Raw genomic sequence first — 19,999 nt, 5'->3', positions numbered from 1 at the left:
AAAACCAGGAAAGAAGTAACCGCAAACCATTATCACCGTATTTGGCGAAAATATGTTGCGTGGTGTGAGGCCAGGAAGGCCCCAACAGAGGAATTTCAGCTGGGTCGTTTTCTGCACTTCCTACAGTCAGGAGTGACTATGGGCCTAAACTTGGGTTCCATTAAGGTCCAGATTTCGGCTCTGTCGATTTTCTTCCAGAAAGAACTGGCTTCACTGCCTGGAGTTCAGACATTTGTAAAGGGAGTGCTGCATATTCAGCCCCCTTTTGTGCCTCCTGTGGCACCTTGGGATCTCAACGTGGTGTTGAGTTTCCTAAAATCACATTGGTTTGAGCCACTTAAAACTGTGGATTTGAAATATCTCACGTGGAAAGTGGTCATGTTATTGGCCTTGGCTTCGGCCAGGCGTGTGTCAGAATTGGCGGCTTTGTCATGTAAAAGCCCTTATCTGATTTTCCATATGGATAGGGCAGAATTGAGGACTCGTCCCTAGTTTCTCCCTAAGGTGGTATCAGCTTTTCACTTGAACCAACCTATTGTAGTGCCTGCGGCTACTAGGAACTTGGAAGATTCCAAGTTACTGGACGTAGTCAGGGCCTTAAAAATTTATATTTCCAGGACGGCTGGAGTCAGGAAAACTGACTCGCTTTTTATCCTGTAGGCACCCAACAAAATAGGTGCTCCTGCTTCTAAGCAGACTATTGCTCGCTGAATTTGTAGCACAGTTCAGCTGGAGCATTCTGCGGCTGGATTGCCGCATCCTAAATCAGTAAAAGCCCATTCCACAAGGAAAGTGGGCTCATCTTGGGCGGCTGCCCGAGGGGTCTCGGCTTTACAACTTTGCCGAGCTGCAACTTGGTCAGGGGCAAACACGTTTGCTAAATTCTACAAATTTGATACCCTGGCTGAGGAGGACCTTGAGTTCTCTCATTCGGTGCTGCAGAGTCATCCGCACTCTCCCGCCCGTTTGGGAGCTTTGGTATAATCCCCATGGTCCTTACGGAGTTCCCAGCATCCACTAGGACGTCAGAGAAAATAAGAATTTACTTACCGATAATTCTATTTCTCGTAGTCCGTAGTGGATGCTGGGCGCCCATCCCAAGTGCGGATTGTCTGCAATACTTGTACATAGTTATTGTTAACTAAAGGGTTATTGTTATGAGCCATCTGTTGAGAGGCTCAGTTATGTTTTATACTGTTAACTGGATATGGTATCACGAGTTATACCGTGTGATTGGTGTGGCTGGTATGAGTCTTACCCGGGATTCAAAATCCTTCCTTATTGTGTCAGCTCTTCCGGGCACAGTATCCTAACTGAGGCTTGGAGGAGGGTCATAGTGGGAGGAGCCAGTGCACACCAGGTAGTCTAAAAGCTTTCTTTTAGTTGTGCCCAGTCTCCTGCGGAGCCGCTATTCCCCATGGTCCTTTTGGAGTTCCCAGCATCCACTACGGACTACGAGAAATAGATTTACCGGTGAGTAAAATCTTATTATTTTGGAGTCCCATCCGCCTCAGTGTTTCCTCACCACGGGTTTGCCGGTTTCCGACAACAAGAGAGTCGTACTGCAGGCGGCATTCCAAATGCTTCTGTCTGCAATGGTGCTGATCCCTGTTTCTGCACATCATTAGAAACGGGGCAATTTCTCTGTACTTTGTTTTTTCTCGTACCGAAGCCAGTTAGCTCGGCCAGGCCTATTCTGAATTTATAATCCCTTCATTGTGTGATTGCTAGTTGGAGCAAACGGGGTTTAGGTGTCCTTAGTCATTGGGGATGCCTGCTTACTGGTTCCCATTGAGTTTCCTCATCGGGCTTTTCTTCTATTCGCTGTACAGAATACACAGGTCTCATTTATGCTCCTAGTACAGTTTTTTACTTGTTTCTCAACATGGTCCGTCAGAGGATTTTTCCCTTCCTCAGGACCAGTATCTCTCTCTTAAGCCGTTGTGGCACTGAGAGAGGTCACCTACATCATCCTCTGAGCAGAGGACAAGAATCTTCATTCCACGCCAGGTAGGGCACCCAGGTGAGTGGACATTCCCCGGAGTTTCGTCAGCTGGTCCGCTGTTGGTGGAGACCTCGGATCGACCTCATGGCTTTTCGACTGACTCTTCAACTGCCCCTTTACTACTCTCGAACGAGAGCCCTGGCGACAGTAGCCGTGGATGCCCTCAACGACTCCGTGGTACTTCTGGTTAGTTTTTCTTTCCTACTTTCCTGTTCTTACCTCAATTTCTGCAAAGCATAAAGGGAGAATGTGCACTAGTTCTCCCGGTGACTCCAGATTGGCCGCGCAGGCCTTGGAAATCCACCCTGCTCCTGTTGTCAGTAGAGGAGCCTTGGCTCCTTTCTCTGTGGGACGATCTGCTTCAACAGGGTCCTTTTCTCTGTTCAGTCTTACACGGGTTTCAGGTCTCTGCTGTGTCTGTTTTCTTCGAAAAGGAAATTAGCCTTGCTGCCGGAAGTTCGGACTTCCTTGCAGGGAGTACTGTAAATGCAGCCTTCCTTTCGCCCTCCAGCGGCACTAGGGGACCTCATACTGTTTCTCACTTTTCTGCAGTCTCGGTTATTTGAATTTCCGGAATTGGTGGAGATGTATTATCTCACCTGGAAGGTGGTCCTTCACCTGGCTCTGGCTTTGGCCAGATGGGTGTCGAAGCTAGGGGTCTCTTTCTCTCTCTATTTCCTTCTTGTCGGCCTTCTTGCCTTATATTCCCTGAGGATAGGCTGAGATTCATACTCGGCTGTCGTTTCTTCCAGGGGGGATGTCCGCTTTTCACATAAGTCTGCCAGTTGTGTTTTCGGCCCTCTCGGCGGATTCACCGGATTCGTGACTTTTGGATGTTGTCAGGGTGCTCCTACTCTCTGTACAGAGGACTTCGGCTATTCGACAGTCTGGTTTATTCTTTGTTCTGTACGATGCTCCCGTCCTTTATGACCAGGGTCCCAGCAGAGGTTGGCCCGTTGAATACGCTTGACCATCAGACAGGCTAATTTGGCAGTTGCTTGAGAGCCTCCGTATTCTATTTCGGCGCACTCCACACGCTCAGGGGGACCTTCGGGGGCGGCCGGCCACGGGGTTTCCGTGACTACTTTATATCGCGAAGCCGCTTGGTCGGGCCTTCATACGTTTGTCACTTTTTACAGTCTTGACACTTTTGCGGCCTCTGGGTCACAGTTTAGCCGAGCGGTTTTGCAGGACTCTCAGCGCTCTCCCTCCCGTCTTGGGAGCTATGGGACGTCCCCATTGTATCTGCACTCCAGTGGTCCCTAGTGGGTGAAGGAGAAATCAGGATTTTGGTACTTACCGATAAATCCCTTTCTCCGATTCCATAGGGGCCACTGGACGCCCACCCAGTGCTGTTCCTCTTACTTCACTTATCGGGTTGCAGGTCACTGTGCGCCTGCGTGTATTGTTCCGGTTACCCTCTCACTATGTTTCCAGGTTTCCTTGGGGTTATCCTGTTATAGTTGACTTAGCGAACCTCCTCTACTTTGGTGATGGTCTTTTCCAGCTCTCCTCGGGCAAAGTTTTAACTAGACTGGCTTGGAGGGGGGACATAGTAGGGGAGGAGCTAGTCACATGGTTATAAATTCAAAGTGCCAGTTACTGCCTACTATTTCCCCATTGTATCTGCACTCCAGTGGCCCCTGTGGAATCGGAGAAAGTGATTTATCGGTAAGTACCAAAATTCTGATATCTAGCACCTCCTAGTAGAAAATAACTGGACTGTAGTTGCAATGGGCAACATTTTCACTTCTAAAAACCCACATGTCTCCACTAACCAAGGTGATAGGCTAAGATTGCTCATAATGATGTTTCAGGAGTCCTCAGCCTTTTTGTCCAACTATTCACTTATGCTGCTGTAAGCCTAAGCTCCCATGAGTTTCACCAGCCTGTCACACTGGTGTAATGGTTAGTATTACTGCCTCACAGCACTGAGGTCATGGGTTCGATTCCCACCCTGGCCCTAACTGTGTGGAGTTTGTATATTCACCCCGTGCTTGTGTGGGTTTCCTCCCACAATCCAAAAATATACTGGTAGGCTAATTGGCTCCAAAGAAAAATATGAACCCTAGTATGTGAGTGTACATGGGCAGACTAGATGGACCAAGTTCTTTTCTGCCGTCAAATTCTGTGTTTCAGAAAGAAGCCCGCAACAAAGTATCTGTTCTTCTGTATAGCCAATCCTTGTTGGCAGAGCATAATCCATAAATCACTTAGACATTGTGTCAGAATCTGGTGTATGAAGTGTATGAAAACCAAGTCAAATACTTTCTGCATCTAAAGCTGGGTACACACTTATCCAATCCTCAGCAGATCAGACTGTTTATACAATCCTACTGCAGACCTGCTTGCAGATTCTATAGCCAGTCCTTGCTACACACTTGTCCAATTTTTCAGCAGACCAACCTGTCTCTGCTGAACTTTTTGCTGAAAAAATTAATTTGTCTGTGGGAGTAGGGGGATTTATTAGTGGGGAATGTAATTAATTATTATGGTAAAAAAAAAAAAAAGTGGGTTCCCCTAAAAAGCATAACCAGCCCCAATCTCTGATCTAAAAACTACGGGCAACAAAATGTGTAGGGGTCCCCCTTATTTTCAGAACCAGCATCGGGTTCTTGGAACTGGCCCTGGTTCTGAAAATATGGGGAACAAAATGAGTAGGGGTCCCCCATATCTTCAGAACCAGCACCAGGCTCTAATAGCAGGGGGGTAATGCTACAGCCAGGGAACACATTTGACGGGATCTCGTGGCCGAAGCATTCTTCCACCCTAACTAGTTAGCTTAGCCCAGGCCATGGAAGTGGGACCACCCTCCCCCCCCAAATAAAGAAGTTCCCCCCTCTTCAGGGCACCTGAAGCAGGGGCTACTTTGTCTTTTACAGGAGCACTGCAGGTCCCAGCATGCCTCCACTGCATGCTGCTACTTGGAGAATTATTAAAGGGCCCCTGTAAAAAAAATATTAAAATTTAAAATATGACACCCGGGGCGGGCAATAGCCGGCTTTAAATACTTTTGCATGGCTGCCGCTGATCCAGGACTTCCACGGCGTCTTCCATTTTCAGGAACTCTTCCTCTCTCCTCTGATGTCGGACTGACACCTGCTGCCTTGTACTGGCTAATGTTACCCGGCACAAGGGGGCAGGGCGATGCTGCCGTGAAACGCAATTGGCTAGCCATGGCTTGAATTTCAAAAATGGTGCTACTGCAACATTTTTGAAATGGCAAGCTACTACCATTGCTGAACTTTACTTTAAGGAAAAGAGCGTGGGCTTCACTGCCATGCCTACACTGCCTCCCACCATCGCTGCTATGCCCTCCAATGCCTCATCCTACACAATTTCTACTGCCAGAACAGTGTCCCGCGGCGGTGCTAGGATCCCTCCGGTTTCCACACTGCCGCCACGCTGATAGTGTGCTGGGCTGTCTGTCTCGGTGATCTGTTGCCTGCTCCAGTCTCCGCAGCCTACACACTATATAGTATCGGTCGCCTTGTCAGCTGTCGGGGCTCAGGTTTAAAAACCAAGAGACCCAACAGGTGATCGGTGGAGGGTACACAGTTGTCCAATCCTCAGGAGATCAGAGACATTGGACAAGTGTGAACCCAGCTTAAAGATATCACCACTGCAGGCATCTACTGTTCTTTAGTAGCATAGATAAAATCCTTTATGGGCTGGAGAGAAAGCAAGAATCACATCTGCCTTATAGCCCTTCTGCTGAGGACATTACAACTTGTAAGCCTTGGAAAACAATTTATTGTGCTTTCTGACGCCTTAGATTTTATACCATTGTACCTTTGTGTAGGAAGTTCAGAATGATTTAAATGTAATCCTGTAACTTGGGTTGATTTTAATGTAGCATAGTTGAATGAAACAAAGTAATTCCATTTTTGCACTTTACTCTACTGAAGATACAAAGACTTTTGTTTGTATCTTTATTTATAGTGTATTTTTTTGTTTTTAACAGCTTCAATTACATCTCCTGTGAAGTTGGAAGAAAAAGAAGAGACTAAAAAAAGCCCCGACACGACATCCAAAACTAAACAAGAGAAAAGTAAGATAAAAATGTATCCTCATAGCATAAAATAGGGTCAGATTCAATTAGTCGCTGTAAAATCTTTGCCGCGGCTTGAATTATTGCACTTATTGTATCTATGCTTGCTCCTGTTTAGCATGTTGGATAATACTTATCCTGGTGGTCGAGCAGTGATTTTCTATGATGATAGCTACTTTAAGTGTGGGTTAACATGGGGAAATCAGTTTGCACATCCAAATTGTGCAACCTTTAATTCGATAACCGTATAGAAGGCTATTAGTGGCCAAAAGCAAAGTACTCGGGGCTCTTAAAAGGTGTGAAATTGTTGATTTTTTTTTTTTTTTAGAACATTGGCAGCAAAAGTTTTTCAGCAAATTGAGGCACCTGATCAGTGGTACCCAAACTGAGTGCCTTGGCACCCCGGGTTGCCTCTTTGCAATTGCAGGGGTGCCCTCGGTTGTTTGTCCAGGACCAATTAAAATTATTTAACGTAAATGTGGTCTGCACAATGCATGTGGCTGCCAAATAAAATATGTGGGCAAACAGAAGTGCAACCCTATCCCTCACCACTTAACTAACCTTAAGGATGACATATATGCACAATTTACTTAATTTTATGGGTTTTTTTTAATCTGAATTTCTCAAGAAGAAACTTTTGGCCTAGGGGTGCCATGAAAAAAACTCTGATTCTTTGGGGCGCAGTGATTCAAAAAAGTTAGGGAACCACTGCTCTAGATACATGTGGGGTGCATAAAAATTCCTGTAAGTAGATTTTTTTGTGTGTTTTTTGCCACCTAATTAAATAAAATACAATTATAAACACCAGTAACTCCCATTTGCAATCCTAATCACACCTGTCCAATCAATGCAACACCCAAATTTTCCTGTCCCATGTCATTTAACTCAGTCATTATTCTAAAATTTGCAGATTATCACCCCAAAATGACATGTCTTTATTGGCCAAATTAAGTGATTTTAAAACTACAGTGAGGCCATTTAGTTTTTCCCTGCAGCTGCCACTAGATGGCACCTGACAGAGCAATTCAGTTGTTGCTCTGTTCAGGCGCAAATATCCGTGGGTGAAAGGGGACACATTTCATCTCGCAGCCTCCTGAGGTGGCATGCTGAAATGTGCAGTAGGTCGCGAGTACTTTAGAAGGGGTTAGATGCTTTGCGTGGCTAAACCCAATACTAATGGATGCACACCCATGGGGGGAACTATTCAATTGCTCCAATGGGGCGTCCATTACGTTTGGGTGCCCACAAAACAATTGCATTCCCCCATTAGTGACTGTGTAATGATTTGGAGATGGGAAGAGGGTTGTCCTATGGACTCTGGACCAATGTAAAATGATATGCTTATTGTGCACACTCCCATTGGGAATTTTTCGTACTGTTTGGTTGGCTCCGGGTAGAAGAGGGGAGGCTATGCGGGTGCAGTGCTCTCTGGCAGGGGTGGCTCAAAGCGAATTGAACTGAGGAGGTGCCGGTGGGATAATTTTATGGGTGAAAAATAAACTACCATCTGTCCCCAGAGAAAAGTTTTTTAGGGGAAGTAATAATTAGTGTATTACAATATAGTAAGACTTAGTACATATTGTGAATTCATTTAGAAAGAGCTACAAGATCATTGATCATTTCTGAAACATGATATTCCAAAATATTGCCAAGGAGTGATTATAGTCGGTTGTCCTTGTGGATGTTTTTACTATGTAGCTTTCTGTGGTTTGAACAAATCCTAAGAGCGCTGAATACTAAGGTATATCACTAAGTACCAGTGTATCATCCACTGCTCCTGACACTTTTTAAAAAGTATTTTGTTAACAGCTGTGAGCCCGTCCTCTATTAAGTCAGAACAAAGTCAAGAAATATCTGAGAAATGTGTCCTGGAGAAGTCTTCAGCAGATGTTCCAGCAAAGCCAACCAGAAATCTTGGCAGGTATAGAGCTTGAGATTCCAGTGCATATTTCATTAATGTATTTGCGTGTTATGTTTTATTTGTTGATTGTTAACTAGATTATATAGTTAGGAATAGGATTTTTATTTTGTTAGACATTAGTTTCAGAGGAGGAGGAGGTGGGTCAATAATTATTTTTTGCCGGACAGTGGCTGTAGGCTGGAGTTGCAGGTTTTGGTGGTTTTATTCCTTATTCCTCAAACGTCAGTACTCCGTTTCTTGCAAACAAAAATATGTAACTTGATTTTTTTATAAATGAATTGAACACTAAATAGATTTATTTAAATGTTCGAGTTATTGAATCTGTGTGCTGGTAATGTGTCCAGAACTTTAATGTTCATTATTATTATTTTAGTTTCTTTGGAGCCGGTAAGCAAGACGTTCAAGATAAACAGACAGACTATAAACCATCCAAAAGTGGTTATCATCCCATATATGATGCCTGTTGGAGTAAAGGCCAGTTGTAAGTATTGCCAATTTACCTTTATTTTCCAATTATACAATGCTGAGGATTGATAGATAGATATAGATATATATATATATATATATATATATATAGATATATATATATATATATAGATATATATATATATATATATAAATATATATATATATATATATATATATATATATATATAGATATATATATATATATATATAGATATATATATATATATATAGATATATATATATATATATATATATATATATATATAATCAATAAATTATCGACCACCCTGCTTTGTGGAGAGTTATTCTCAACTGTGGAACAGAAATATTCCACTTCCCTGCATTATACCTGTCACGAGTTTGCATTTTCTATCTGCAACTTCTGTAGTCTTCAGATAAAGATATGTCTCTAACGAGTTGGAAATTTTTACCCCTGCAGCGTGTGGCTTTAATAGAATTTTTTTTAAATGAATGATTTTATCATTTAATCGTGTATTAACAGCTTTACTGCCATTGTAACATGGTATGTTCTGGTTTTCTTCTCTTAGGGTACCGTACTTGGCAGTTGCTCGCACATTTGAGACAATAGAAAATGAATCCGCACGGTAATTTCAGCATTGTTAATGTTAGAATTGTTCGTTAATTTTGAGCCTGATTGTAAGTAAAGCAAAAAAGAAAGTCATTTCGTGCCTTGACCAAACCATGCTGTCATGCAAGGGGAGCAAATACAGTTAAAAAAAAAAATTCTGTGCAGGTTAAATACTGGCTCCCCTTCCCTTTCAGAAACCAATTCTCACACTCGCTTACAAAGCCCTAACCCACTCCTCTCCCATTTACATCTCTGACCCCATCTCCCTTTACACTCCCATCCATCCTGTTCACTCCGCTAATGCACGCTGCCTCACCTGCCTGCTGACTTCTTCCTCCCACTCCTACCTCCAAGGTTTTTCATGTGCTGCTCCATATCTCTGGAATTTTCTACCTCTCCCCCTCAGACTCTCCACAAAACTGTAAACAGGCTCTCAAGACACACTTCTTTTCCACTCTCAATGTCTACACCATCTGTGTCATCCCTGTCTGTCTGCCCCTCCCATTTAGAATGTAAGGTCTCACTAGCAGGACCCTCTTCCCTGATGTGCATTTCCTTCTCTTACTTAAACCTTCTTCTACTCCATACTCCCTTCGACGGTATCAAATCCCTTGGTTTTCTGCCACCCTGATACTTATGTCAGCGATGTTAGTGTCACTGATGCAGCTATATTTATATACCCTGTACATGTCCTATATTGTCTTGAACTGTAAGTCACTGTTTTCTTGTTTTGCTTATTTCTCTGACGTCCTAAGTGGATGCTGGGACTCCGTAAGGACCATGGGGAATAGCGGCTCCGCAGGAGACTGGGCACAACTAAAGAAAGCTTTAGGACTACCTGGTGTGCACTGGCTCCTCCCACTATGACCCTCCTCCAGACCTCAGTTAGAATCTTGTGCCCGGCTGAGCTGGATGCTCACTAGGGGCTCTCCTGAGCTCCTAGAAAGAAAGTATATTTAGGTTTTTTATTTTACAGTGAGATCTGCTGGCAACAGACTCACTGCAGCGAGGGACTAAGGGGAGAAGAAGCGAACCTACCTAACAGGTGGTAGTTTGGGCTTCTTAGGCTACTGGACACCATTAGCTCCAGAGGGATCGACCGCAGGACCCGACCTTGGTGTTCGTTCCCGGAGCCGCGCCGCCGGCCCCCTTACAGAGCCAGAAGCATGAAGATGGTCTGGAAAATCGGCGGCAGAAGACTTCTGTCTTCAACAAGGTAGCGCACAGCACTGCAGCTGTGCGCCATTGCTCCTCATGCACACCTCACACTCCGGTCACTGATGGGTGCAGGGCGCTGGGGGGGGGCGCCCTGAGGGCAATATAAGACACCTTGGCTGGCAAATCATCACAATATATAGTCCCAGGGCTATATACGTGATAAATTACCCCTGCCAGAATCCATAAAAAAGCGGGAGAAAAGTCAGCCGAAAAAGGGGCGGGGCTATCTCCCTCAGCACACTGGCGCCATTTTTTCTTCACAGTGCAGCTGGAAGACGGCTCCCCATGCTCTCCCCTGTAGTTTTCAGGCTCACAGGGTTAAAAAGAGAGGGGGGGCACTAAATTTAGGCGCAATATATGTATACAAGCAGCTATTGGGGGGAAAAATCACTCAGTTATAGTGTTAATCCCTGCATTATATAGCGCTCTGGTGTGTGCTGGCATACTCTCTCTCTGTCTCCCCAAAGGACTTTGTGGGGTCCTGTCCTCAGTCAGAGCATTCCCTGTGTGTGTGCAGTGTGTCGGTACGGCTGTGTCGACATGTTGGATGAGGAAGGTTACGTGGAGGCGGAGCAGAGGCCGATAAATGGGATGTCGCCCCCTGTGGGGCCGACGCCAGAGTGGATGGATAGGTGGAAGGTATTAACCGACAATGTCAACTCCTTACATAAAAGGCTGGATGACGTAACAGCTGTGGGACAGCCGGCTTCTCAGCCCGCGCCTGCCCATCAGGGGCTCAAAAAATAAAAACGCCCGTTACCTCAGATGGCAGACACAGATGTCGACACGGAGTCTGACTCCAGTGTCGACGAGGTTGAGATTTATACACAATCCACTAGGAACATCCGTTACATGATCTCGGCAATGAAAAATGTGTTACACATTTCTGACATGAACCCAAGTACCACATAAAAGGGGTTTTATTTTTGGGGAGAAAAAGCAGCCAGTGTTTTGTTCCCCCATCAGATGAATGAATGAAGTGTGTAAAGAAGCGTGGGTTCCCCCGATAAGAAACTGGTAATTTCTAAAAAGTTACTGATGGCGTACCCTTTCCCGCCAGAGGATAGGTCCCGTTGGGAGATATCCCCTAGGGTGGATAAGGCGCTCACACGTTTGTCAAAAAAGGTGGCACTGCCGTCTTAGGATACGGCCACCTTGAAGGAGCCTGCTGATAAAAAGCAGGAGGCTATCCTGAAGTCTGTATATACACACTCAGGTTCTATACTGAGACCTGCAATTGCCTCAGCATAAATAGTGTTGCTGCAGCGTGGTCTGATACCCTGTCAGATAATATTAATACCCTAGACAGGGATAATATTTTGCTAACATAGAGCATATTAAAGACGTCGTCTTATATATGAAGGATGCACAGAGGGATATTTGCCGGCTGGCATCCAGAATTAATGCAATGTCCATTCTGCCAGGAGGGTATTAGAAACCCGGCAGTGGACAGGTGATGCTGCATTTAAAAGGCACATGGAGATTCTGCCTTATAAGGGTGAGGAATTGTCTCTGGGACCTCGTATCCACAGCAACAGCTGGGAAGAAATTTTTTTACCTCAGGTTTCCTCACAGCCTAAGAAAGCACCGTATTTTCAGGTACAGTCCTTTCGTCTTCAGAAAAGCAAGCGGGTCAAAGGCGCTTCCTTTCTGCACAGAGGCAAGGGAAGAAGGAAAAAGCTGCACCAGACAGCCAGTTCCCAGGATCAAAAATCTTCCCCCGCTTCCTCTGAGTCCACCGCATGACGCTGGGGCTCCACAGGTGGAGACAGGTGCGGTGGGGGCGTGTCTCAGGAACTTCAGGGACCAGTGGTCTTGCCCACAGGTGGATCCCTAGGTTCTGCAAGTAGTATCACAGGGATACAGGCTGGAGTTCGAGGCGACTCCCCCTCGCCGTTACCTCACATCAGCCTTGCCTGCTGCCCTCGGAGAAAGGTAGTCATGGCGGCAATTCACAAGCTGTACTTCCAGCAGGTGAAATCAAGGTACCCCTCCTTCAACAATGCCGGGGTTACTATTCCAAAATGTTGGGGTACCAAAACCAGACGGTTCGGTGAGACCCATTCTAAAATTGAAATCCTTGATCACTTATATATGAAGGTTCAAGTTCAAAATGGAATCGCTCAGGGCAATTATTGCAAGCCTGGAGAATTTCATGGTATCACTGGACATCAAGGATGCTTACCTGCATGTCCCTATTTACCCTCTTCACCAGGAGTACCTCAAAATTGTGGTACAGGATTGTCATTACCATTTCCAGATGTTGCCGTTGGTCTGTCCCCGGCACCGAGGTATTTACCAAGGTAATGGCCGAAATAATTATCCCGTACTTGGACGATCTCCTTATAAAGGCGAGGTCCAGGGAGCAGTTGTTCGTCGGAGTAGCACTATCTCGGGAAGTGCTACAACAGCACGGCTGGTTTCTAAATATTCCAAAGTCGCAGCTGGTTCCTACGACGCGTCTACTGTTCCTGGGTATGGTTCTGGACACAGAACAGGATAAAAAGGGTTTCTCCCGGAGGAGAAGTCCAAGGAGTTGTCGTCTCTAGACAGAGACCTCCTAATACAAATACAGGTGTCGGTGCATCAATGCACGCGAGCCCTGGGAAAGATGGTAGCTTCTTACAAAGAAATTCCATTCGCCAGGTCCCATGCAAGGATCTTCCAGTGGGATCTGTGGGACAAGTGGTCCGGGTCGCATCTTCAGATGCATCGGCGGATAACCCTGTCTCCAAGGGCCAGGGTGTCGCTGTTGTGGTGGCTGCAGAGTGCTCATCTTCTAGGGGGGCGCAGATTCGGCATACAGGACTGGGTCCTGGTGACCACGGATGCCAGCCTTCGAGGCTGGGGGGCAGTCACACAGGGAAGAAACTTCCAAGGCTATGGAAAAGTCAGGAGACTTCCCTACACATAAATATTCTGGAACTAAGGGCCATTTACAATGCCCTTAGTCAGGCTAGACCCCTGCTGCAACACCGGCCGGTGCTGATCCAGTCAGACAACATCACGGCGGTCGCTCATGTAAACCAACAGGGCGGCACAAGAAGCAGGATGGCGATGGCAGAAGCCACAAGGATTCTCCGATGGGCGGAAAATCATGTGTTGGCACTGTCAGCAGTGTTCATTCCCGGAGTGGACAACTGAGAAGCAGACTTTCTCAGAAGACACGACCTCTACCCGGGAGAGTGGGGACTTCATCCAGAAGTCTTCCAAATGATTGTACACCGTTGGGAAAGGCCACAGGTGGACATAATGGCGTCCCGCCTCAACAAACGGCTACAAAGATATTGCGCCAGGTCAAGGGACCCTCAGGCGATAGCTGTGGACGCTCTGGTAACACCGTGGGTGTACCAGTCGGTGTATGTGTTCCCTTCTCTGCCTCTCTTACCCATGGTAATGAGAATAATAAGAAGGAGAGGAATAAGAACTATACTCATTGTTCCGGGTTGGCCAAGAAGAGCTTGGTACCCAGAACTCCAAGAAATGATCTCAGAGGACCCATGGCCTCTGCCGCTCAGACAGGACCTGCTGCAGCAAGGGGCCTGTCTGTTCCAAGACGTACCGCGGCTGCGTTTGACGGCCTGGCGGTTGATCGCCGGATCCTGAAGGAAAAGGGCATTCCGGAGGAAGTTATCCCTACGCTATTTAAAGCTAGGACAGAAGTGAACACAAACCATTATCACCGCATATGGCGGAAATATGTTGCGTGCTGTGAGGCCAGGAAGGCCCCAAAGGAGAAATTTCAGCTAGGTCGATTTCTGCACTTCCTACAGTCAGAGGTGACTATGGGCCTAAAATTGGGTTCCATTAAGGTCCAGATTTCGGCTCTATCGATTTTCTTCCAAAATAGAACTGGCTTCACTGCCTGAAGTTCAGATTTTTGTTAAGGGAGTGCTGCATAGTCAGCCCCCGTTTGTGCCTCAAGTGGCACCGTGGGATCTCAACGTGGTGTTGGATGTCCTGAAGTCGCATTGAGTTGAGCCACTTAAATCCGTGGAGCTACAATACCTCACGTGGAAAGTGGTCATGCTGTGGGCCTTGGCGTCGGCCAGGCGTGTATCAGAATTGGCGGCTTTGTCATACAAAAGCCCTTATCTGTATTTTATATGGATAAGGCGGAATTGAGGACTCGTTCCCAATTCCTTCCTAAGGTGGTATCAGTTTTTCATGTGAACCAACCTGTTGTGGTGCCTGCGGCTACTTGGGACTTGGAGGATTCCAAGTTACTGAACGTAGTCAGGGCCCTGAAAAGTATATGTTTCCAGGACGGCTGGAGTCAGTAAAACTGACTCGCTATTTATCCTGTATGCACCCAACAAGCTGGGTGCTCCTGCTTCTAAGCAGACTGTTGCTCGCTGGATCTGTAGCACGATTCAACTTGCACATGCTGCGGCTGGACTGCCGCACCCTAATTCTGTAAAAGCCCATTCCACGAGGAAAGTGGGTTCTTCTTGGGCGGCTGCCCGAGGGGTCTCGGCTTTACAAATTTGCCGAGCTGTTACTTGGTCGGGTTCAAACATTTTTGCAAGAGTCTACAAAATTGATACCCTGGCTGAGGAGGACCTAGAGTTTGCTCATTCGGTGCTGCAGAGTCATCCGCACTCTCCCGCCAGTTTGGGAGCTTTGGTATAATCCCCATGGTCCTTACGGAGTCCCAGCATCCACTTAGGACGTCAGAGAAAATAAGATTTTACTCACCGGTAAATCTTTTTCTCGTAGTCCGTAGTGGATGCTGGGCGCCCATCCCAAGTGCGGATTGTCTGCAATACTTGTTTATAGTTATTGCTTAACTAAAGGGTTATTGTTGAGCCATCTGTTGAGAGGCTCAGTTATATTTCATACTGTTAACTGGGTATAGTATCACGAGTTATACGGTGTGATTGGTGTGGCTGGTATGAGTCTTACCCGGGATTCAAAATCCTTCCTTATTGTGTCAGCTCTTCCGGGCACAGTATCCTAACTGAGGTCTGGAGGAGGGTCATAGTGGGAGGAGGCAGTGCACACCAGGTAGTCCTAAAGCTTTCTTTTAGATGTGCCCAGTCTCCTGCGGAGCCGCTATTCCCCATGGTCCTTACGGAGTCCCAGCATCCACTACGGACTACGAGAAATAGATTTACCGGTGAGTAAAATCTTATTTTATATACTCTGTAACTAGGAGTTGTGGATCCATTGTGGTACTATATAAATAAAGGATAATAATACAATGTTAGACAGCTTTATTTTTACACTGTTATTTAGATTTCAGTTTGAGCACACCACCACTCATATCTAATATCTATCTGCACATGTTACATCTTCCCCAACTGCATGGCAACATTTTTTGCCCAGTTGCTTGCCTGGAAATCAGAATCAAGCCCTTTTGTCCATAACATTGCTCACCCCACCCCCAACTAGCAGTATTACAGGTAGCTGATTGGATTACTACTACCAATCCATCCTTTGTGTCATCTGTGATGGAGGCATGGCCCAACTTTTATTGTAACCTGATCTAGGTCCAGTGGCTGGTATCCAATTACCGGTGAGAACTAATTAGGTTAGAAAAACAGAAGTTTTTCGTGATTTTTTTCCTGATGTTTCGCTGATATTAATTTTCGAACTATCCTATCCGAAAACAAATCATTCTCACGCGAAAACATATCTTCAGTGAAACCTGTGTGTTTTCACGGCCCTGTAAAGCCAGCGCTTATTGAGGATTTTGTTTTGCCTGTGAAACAAAATTCTAGATAAGCCGTGGCTTGTACCGGCTTTTCTCATACGTCCTAGAGGATGCTGGGGATGCTTCAAGAACCATGGGGTATAGAGGGGATCCGCAGGAGACATGGGCACACTATAAGACTTTGAATGGGGGTGAACTGGCTCCTCCCTCTATGCCCCTCCTCCAGACTCCAGATAGATTCTGTGCCCAGCGAGACTGGATGCACACTGAGGAGCTCTCCTTAGTTTCTTAGAAAAATACTTTATTTAGGTTTATTATTTTCAGGGAGGCCTGCTGGCTACAGGCTCCCTGCATCATGGGAGTGAGGGGAGAGAAGCACACCTACTTCTTAAGAGTTCAAGGGCTCTGCTTCTTAGGCTACTGGACACCATTAGCTCCAGAGGGTTTGATCACTACGGCACGCCTAGCTGCTTGTTCCCGGAGCCGCGCCGTCAACCCCCACACAGAGCCAGATGATTGAAGCCGGGTGAGTATGAGAAGATCAGAAGACTTCAGTGACCGCAGAAGACGGCGTTTGAGGTACTGCGCAGCGGCCGCGCTGCGCGCCATGCTCCCACACTGATCACGGCACTGCAGGGCGCAGGGGGGTCGCCCTTGGCAGCATGGGGGGACCTCAGACATCACTGGCATAGAGTATAACAGTGCCCAGGCACTTGTTAAGGGACCCTCGCCAGTATAAAGAATTTTGAGCTGGACTTAAGCGCGCCATGTAGTGGGCGGGGCTTAGCCGCATAGCTCTCACCAGCGCCATTTTTCTGTTCACAGAAGGCTGCAGAGATGCTGGCTCTGACCTCCACACGGCTGTCCAAGTAACAGGGTGCAAAACAGGAGGGGGGCACTAGTGATTGGTGAATTATTATATATGATAAAAGCGTTAGCAGGTCTGGGCAGTCTTGTTACTGACTTCAGAACCGGGATTGGCGCTGGGTGTGAGCTGGCAGAACTCTCCTTGTATCTCTCTAACAGGCTCTACTGTGGGTCTGTCTCCTATAGCCCAGTGTGGTTGTGGCTGTCTGTACGTGTGTCTACATGTCTGAGACTGAATGCTCTTCCCAGGAGGAGGCTGGCGTGGGGACAGACAGTTCTGTGAGAGTGACAGTGTCTGCACCGCCGACGGATGATTGGGTCAGTATGTTGAGTGTTTTAAATACGAATGTGACTGAGTTGGCTAAGAGATTCGATAAATTTGAGTCTAAGAACCAGACATGGAGGAAGTCCATGGAAGATGCTTTGTCACAGGTCCAGACCCCTTCGGGGTCACAGAAACGTGCATTTGCCCAAATAGTAGATACAGATACCGACACGGACTCTGATTCCAGTGTCGACTATAGTGATGCCAGATTACATCCAAAACTGGCTAAGAGTATTCATTACATGATTGTGGCGATAAAAGACGTATTACGTATCACTGAGGACCTTGCTGTTCCTGATACGAGGGTCTGTATGTTTAAAGGAAAGAATCCTTAGGTAACGTTTCCTCCCTCTCATGAATTGAACGCACTTTTTGAAAAAGCTTGGTAAAATCCTGACAAAAAGATACATGTTCCCAAAAGAATTCCTATGGCATATCCGTTCCCCTCTGGGTACAGGGACAGCTGGGAGTCAATCCCCACAGTAGACCAAGCTTTATCGCGTCTATTCAAAAAGGTGGCGCTTCCGTCCCCGGACACGGCAACCCTGAAGGATCCTGCGGATCGTAAGCAGGAAAATACCCTGAAATCCATTTATGTCACTACAGCGTCGCTACTCAGGCCCACTGTTGCTGCGGCATGGGTGAGTAGCGCTATTGAAAAGTGGGCGGATAACTTGTCCTCTGAGGTAGGTACCCTAGACAGGGATAGTGTGCTTTTGACTTTGGGTCACATCAAGGACGCTGCAGCATATTTAAAAGAAGCTGTTGGCCTTTTGGGATCAAGGGCCAATGCCATGGCAGTCTCTGCTAGGAGAGCATTGTGGATTCATCAATGGAATGCTGATGCTGACTCTAAGAAGGCGATGGAGTCTTTACCGTTTAACGGTAAGGTCTTGTTTGGTGATGGCCTTACTGATCAAGTATCTACGGCTACCGCAGGTAAGTCAAATTTTTTTACCTTATGTTCCTGTACAGCAGAGGAAATCGCCTCACTATCAGATGCAGTCCTTTCGGCCCAACAAATTCAAAAAAGGTTGAGGTTCCTCCTTCCTTGCTACAAGGTGGAGATGAAGGGGAAAAAGGTCACAGTCTATGGCAAGTTCCCAAGAGCAGAAGTCCTCTCAGGCTTCTACCAAATTCACCGCATGACGCAGGGGCTCCGCTGCGGGAGTCCGCACCAGTGGGAGCACGTCTCAAACTCTTCAGTCAGGTCTGGGTGCACTCGGACCTGGATCCTTGGATATTAGATATAGTAACCCAGGGTTACAAGTTAGAGTTTCAAGATGTGCCCCCTCACCGATTTTTCAAATCTGCCTTTCCAGCTTCTCTTCCAGAAAGGGAGATAGTAAGCGCTGCGATACTAAAGTTGTGTCAAAATCAAGTGATTGTCACGGTACCCCTGTCTCAACAGGGGAAAGGTTTTTATTCAAGCTCAGTCAGACCGATTCTAAACCTCAAATCCCTAAATTTCTTTCTGAAAATATTGAGGTTCAAGATGGAGTCTCTACGGGCTGTGATCTCCAGTCTGGAGTAGGGGGATTTTATGGTGTCGGTCGATATAAAGGATGCCTACTTACATGTCCCCATATATCCTCCGCATCAGGCTTACCTGAGATTTGCTGTACAGGATTGTCATTACCAGTTTCAGACGTTGCCGTTTGGTCTGTCCACGGCTCCGAGGATTTTCACCAAAGTAATGGCGGAAATGATGGTTCTCCTGCGCAAACAGGGAATCACAATTATCCCGTACTTGGACGATCTCCTCATAAAGGCGAGGTCCAAGGAGCAATTGTTGAAGAATGTTGCCCTTTCACTGACGATTCTGCAACAACACGGTTGGCTCCTAAATTTGCCAAAATCACAGTTGGATCCAACGACACGGCTGCTGTTCCTGGGTATGATTCTGGATACAGAATTGCAGAGAGTTTAGCTTCCAGTGGAAAAAGCTCTGGAAATACAGAACATGGTAAAATAGATTCTGAAACTGGCAAAGGTGTCAGTTCTTCACTGCACTCGGTTGCTGGGGAAGATGGTGGCAGCCTACGAGGCCATTCCGTATGGCAGGTTCCATGCCAGGGTGTTTCAGTGGAACCTACTGGACCAGTGGTCCGGGTCTCACCTGGACATGCACCGGAAAATAATTCTATCTCCCGGGACCAGAATTTCCCTTCTGTGGTGGCTGCACAGTTCTCACCATCTGGAGGGACACAGGTTCGGGATTCAGGATTGGATCCTGGTGACCACAGATGCAAGCCTCCGAGGCTGGGGAGCAGTCACACAGGGAAGAAACTTTTAGGGAAAGTGGTCAAGCCAGGAAGCTTGTCTACACATAAATATTCTGGAATTAAGAGCCATCTACAACGGCATACTACAAGCAGAACATCTTCTTCGAGGTCTGCCGGTTTTGATTCAGTCAGACAACGTGACAGCAGTGGCATACATAAACCGCCAAGGCGGAACAAAGAGCGGTGATGGCCGAGGCCACGAAGATTCTTTGCTGGGCGGAAAGACATGCCAGCGCTCTGTCAGCGGTCTTTATTCCAGGAGTGGACAACTGGGAAGCAGACTTCCTCAGCAGGCACGATCTCCATCCAGGAGAGTGGGGTCTTCATCAAGAGGTCTTTGCAGAAGTGACAAGTCGTTGGGGAGTTCCTCAAGTGGACATGATGGCGTCCCGCCTCAACAAGAAACTTCATAGATATTGTTCCAGGTCAAGGGACCCTCAAGCGATAGCGGTGGACGCCCTAGTGACACCGTGGGTGTTTCACTCGGTCTATGTGTTCCCTCCACTTCCACTCATTCCAAAGATGATAAAAATTATAAGAACAAGAAGTGTTCAGGCGATCCTCATTGTTCCGGATTGGCCATAAAGGGCCTGGTATCCAGATCTTCAGGAGTT

General features: G+C 46.6%; 1 protein-coding gene across 2 annotated transcripts in view; it reads left to right on the top strand.

Annotated features, from left to right (window-relative positions):
- Window positions 1-19,999, top strand: part of LIG1 (DNA ligase 1) — a 359,710-nt gene that overhangs the window by 202,730 nt on the left and 136,981 nt on the right. For both annotated transcript variants that reach the window (XM_063942666.1, XM_063942665.1), the window contains 4 exons: window positions 5,970-6,056; window positions 7,866-7,977; window positions 8,351-8,458; window positions 8,994-9,050. In XM_063942666.1, the coding sequence (XP_063798736.1) occupies window positions 5,970-6,056; window positions 7,866-7,977; window positions 8,351-8,458; window positions 8,994-9,050 (364 nt within the window). The remainder of the gene's footprint in view (window positions 1-5,969; window positions 6,057-7,865; window positions 7,978-8,350; window positions 8,459-8,993; window positions 9,051-19,999) is intronic.

Source organism: Pseudophryne corroboree, chromosome 10, assembly GCF_028390025.1.
Source record: "Pseudophryne corroboree isolate aPseCor3 chromosome 10, aPseCor3.hap2, whole genome shotgun sequence".
Lineage (NCBI taxonomy): Eukaryota > Metazoa > Chordata > Amphibia > Anura > Myobatrachidae > Pseudophryne > Pseudophryne corroboree.
This window is presented reverse-complemented; position numbering and strand designations above follow the sequence as displayed.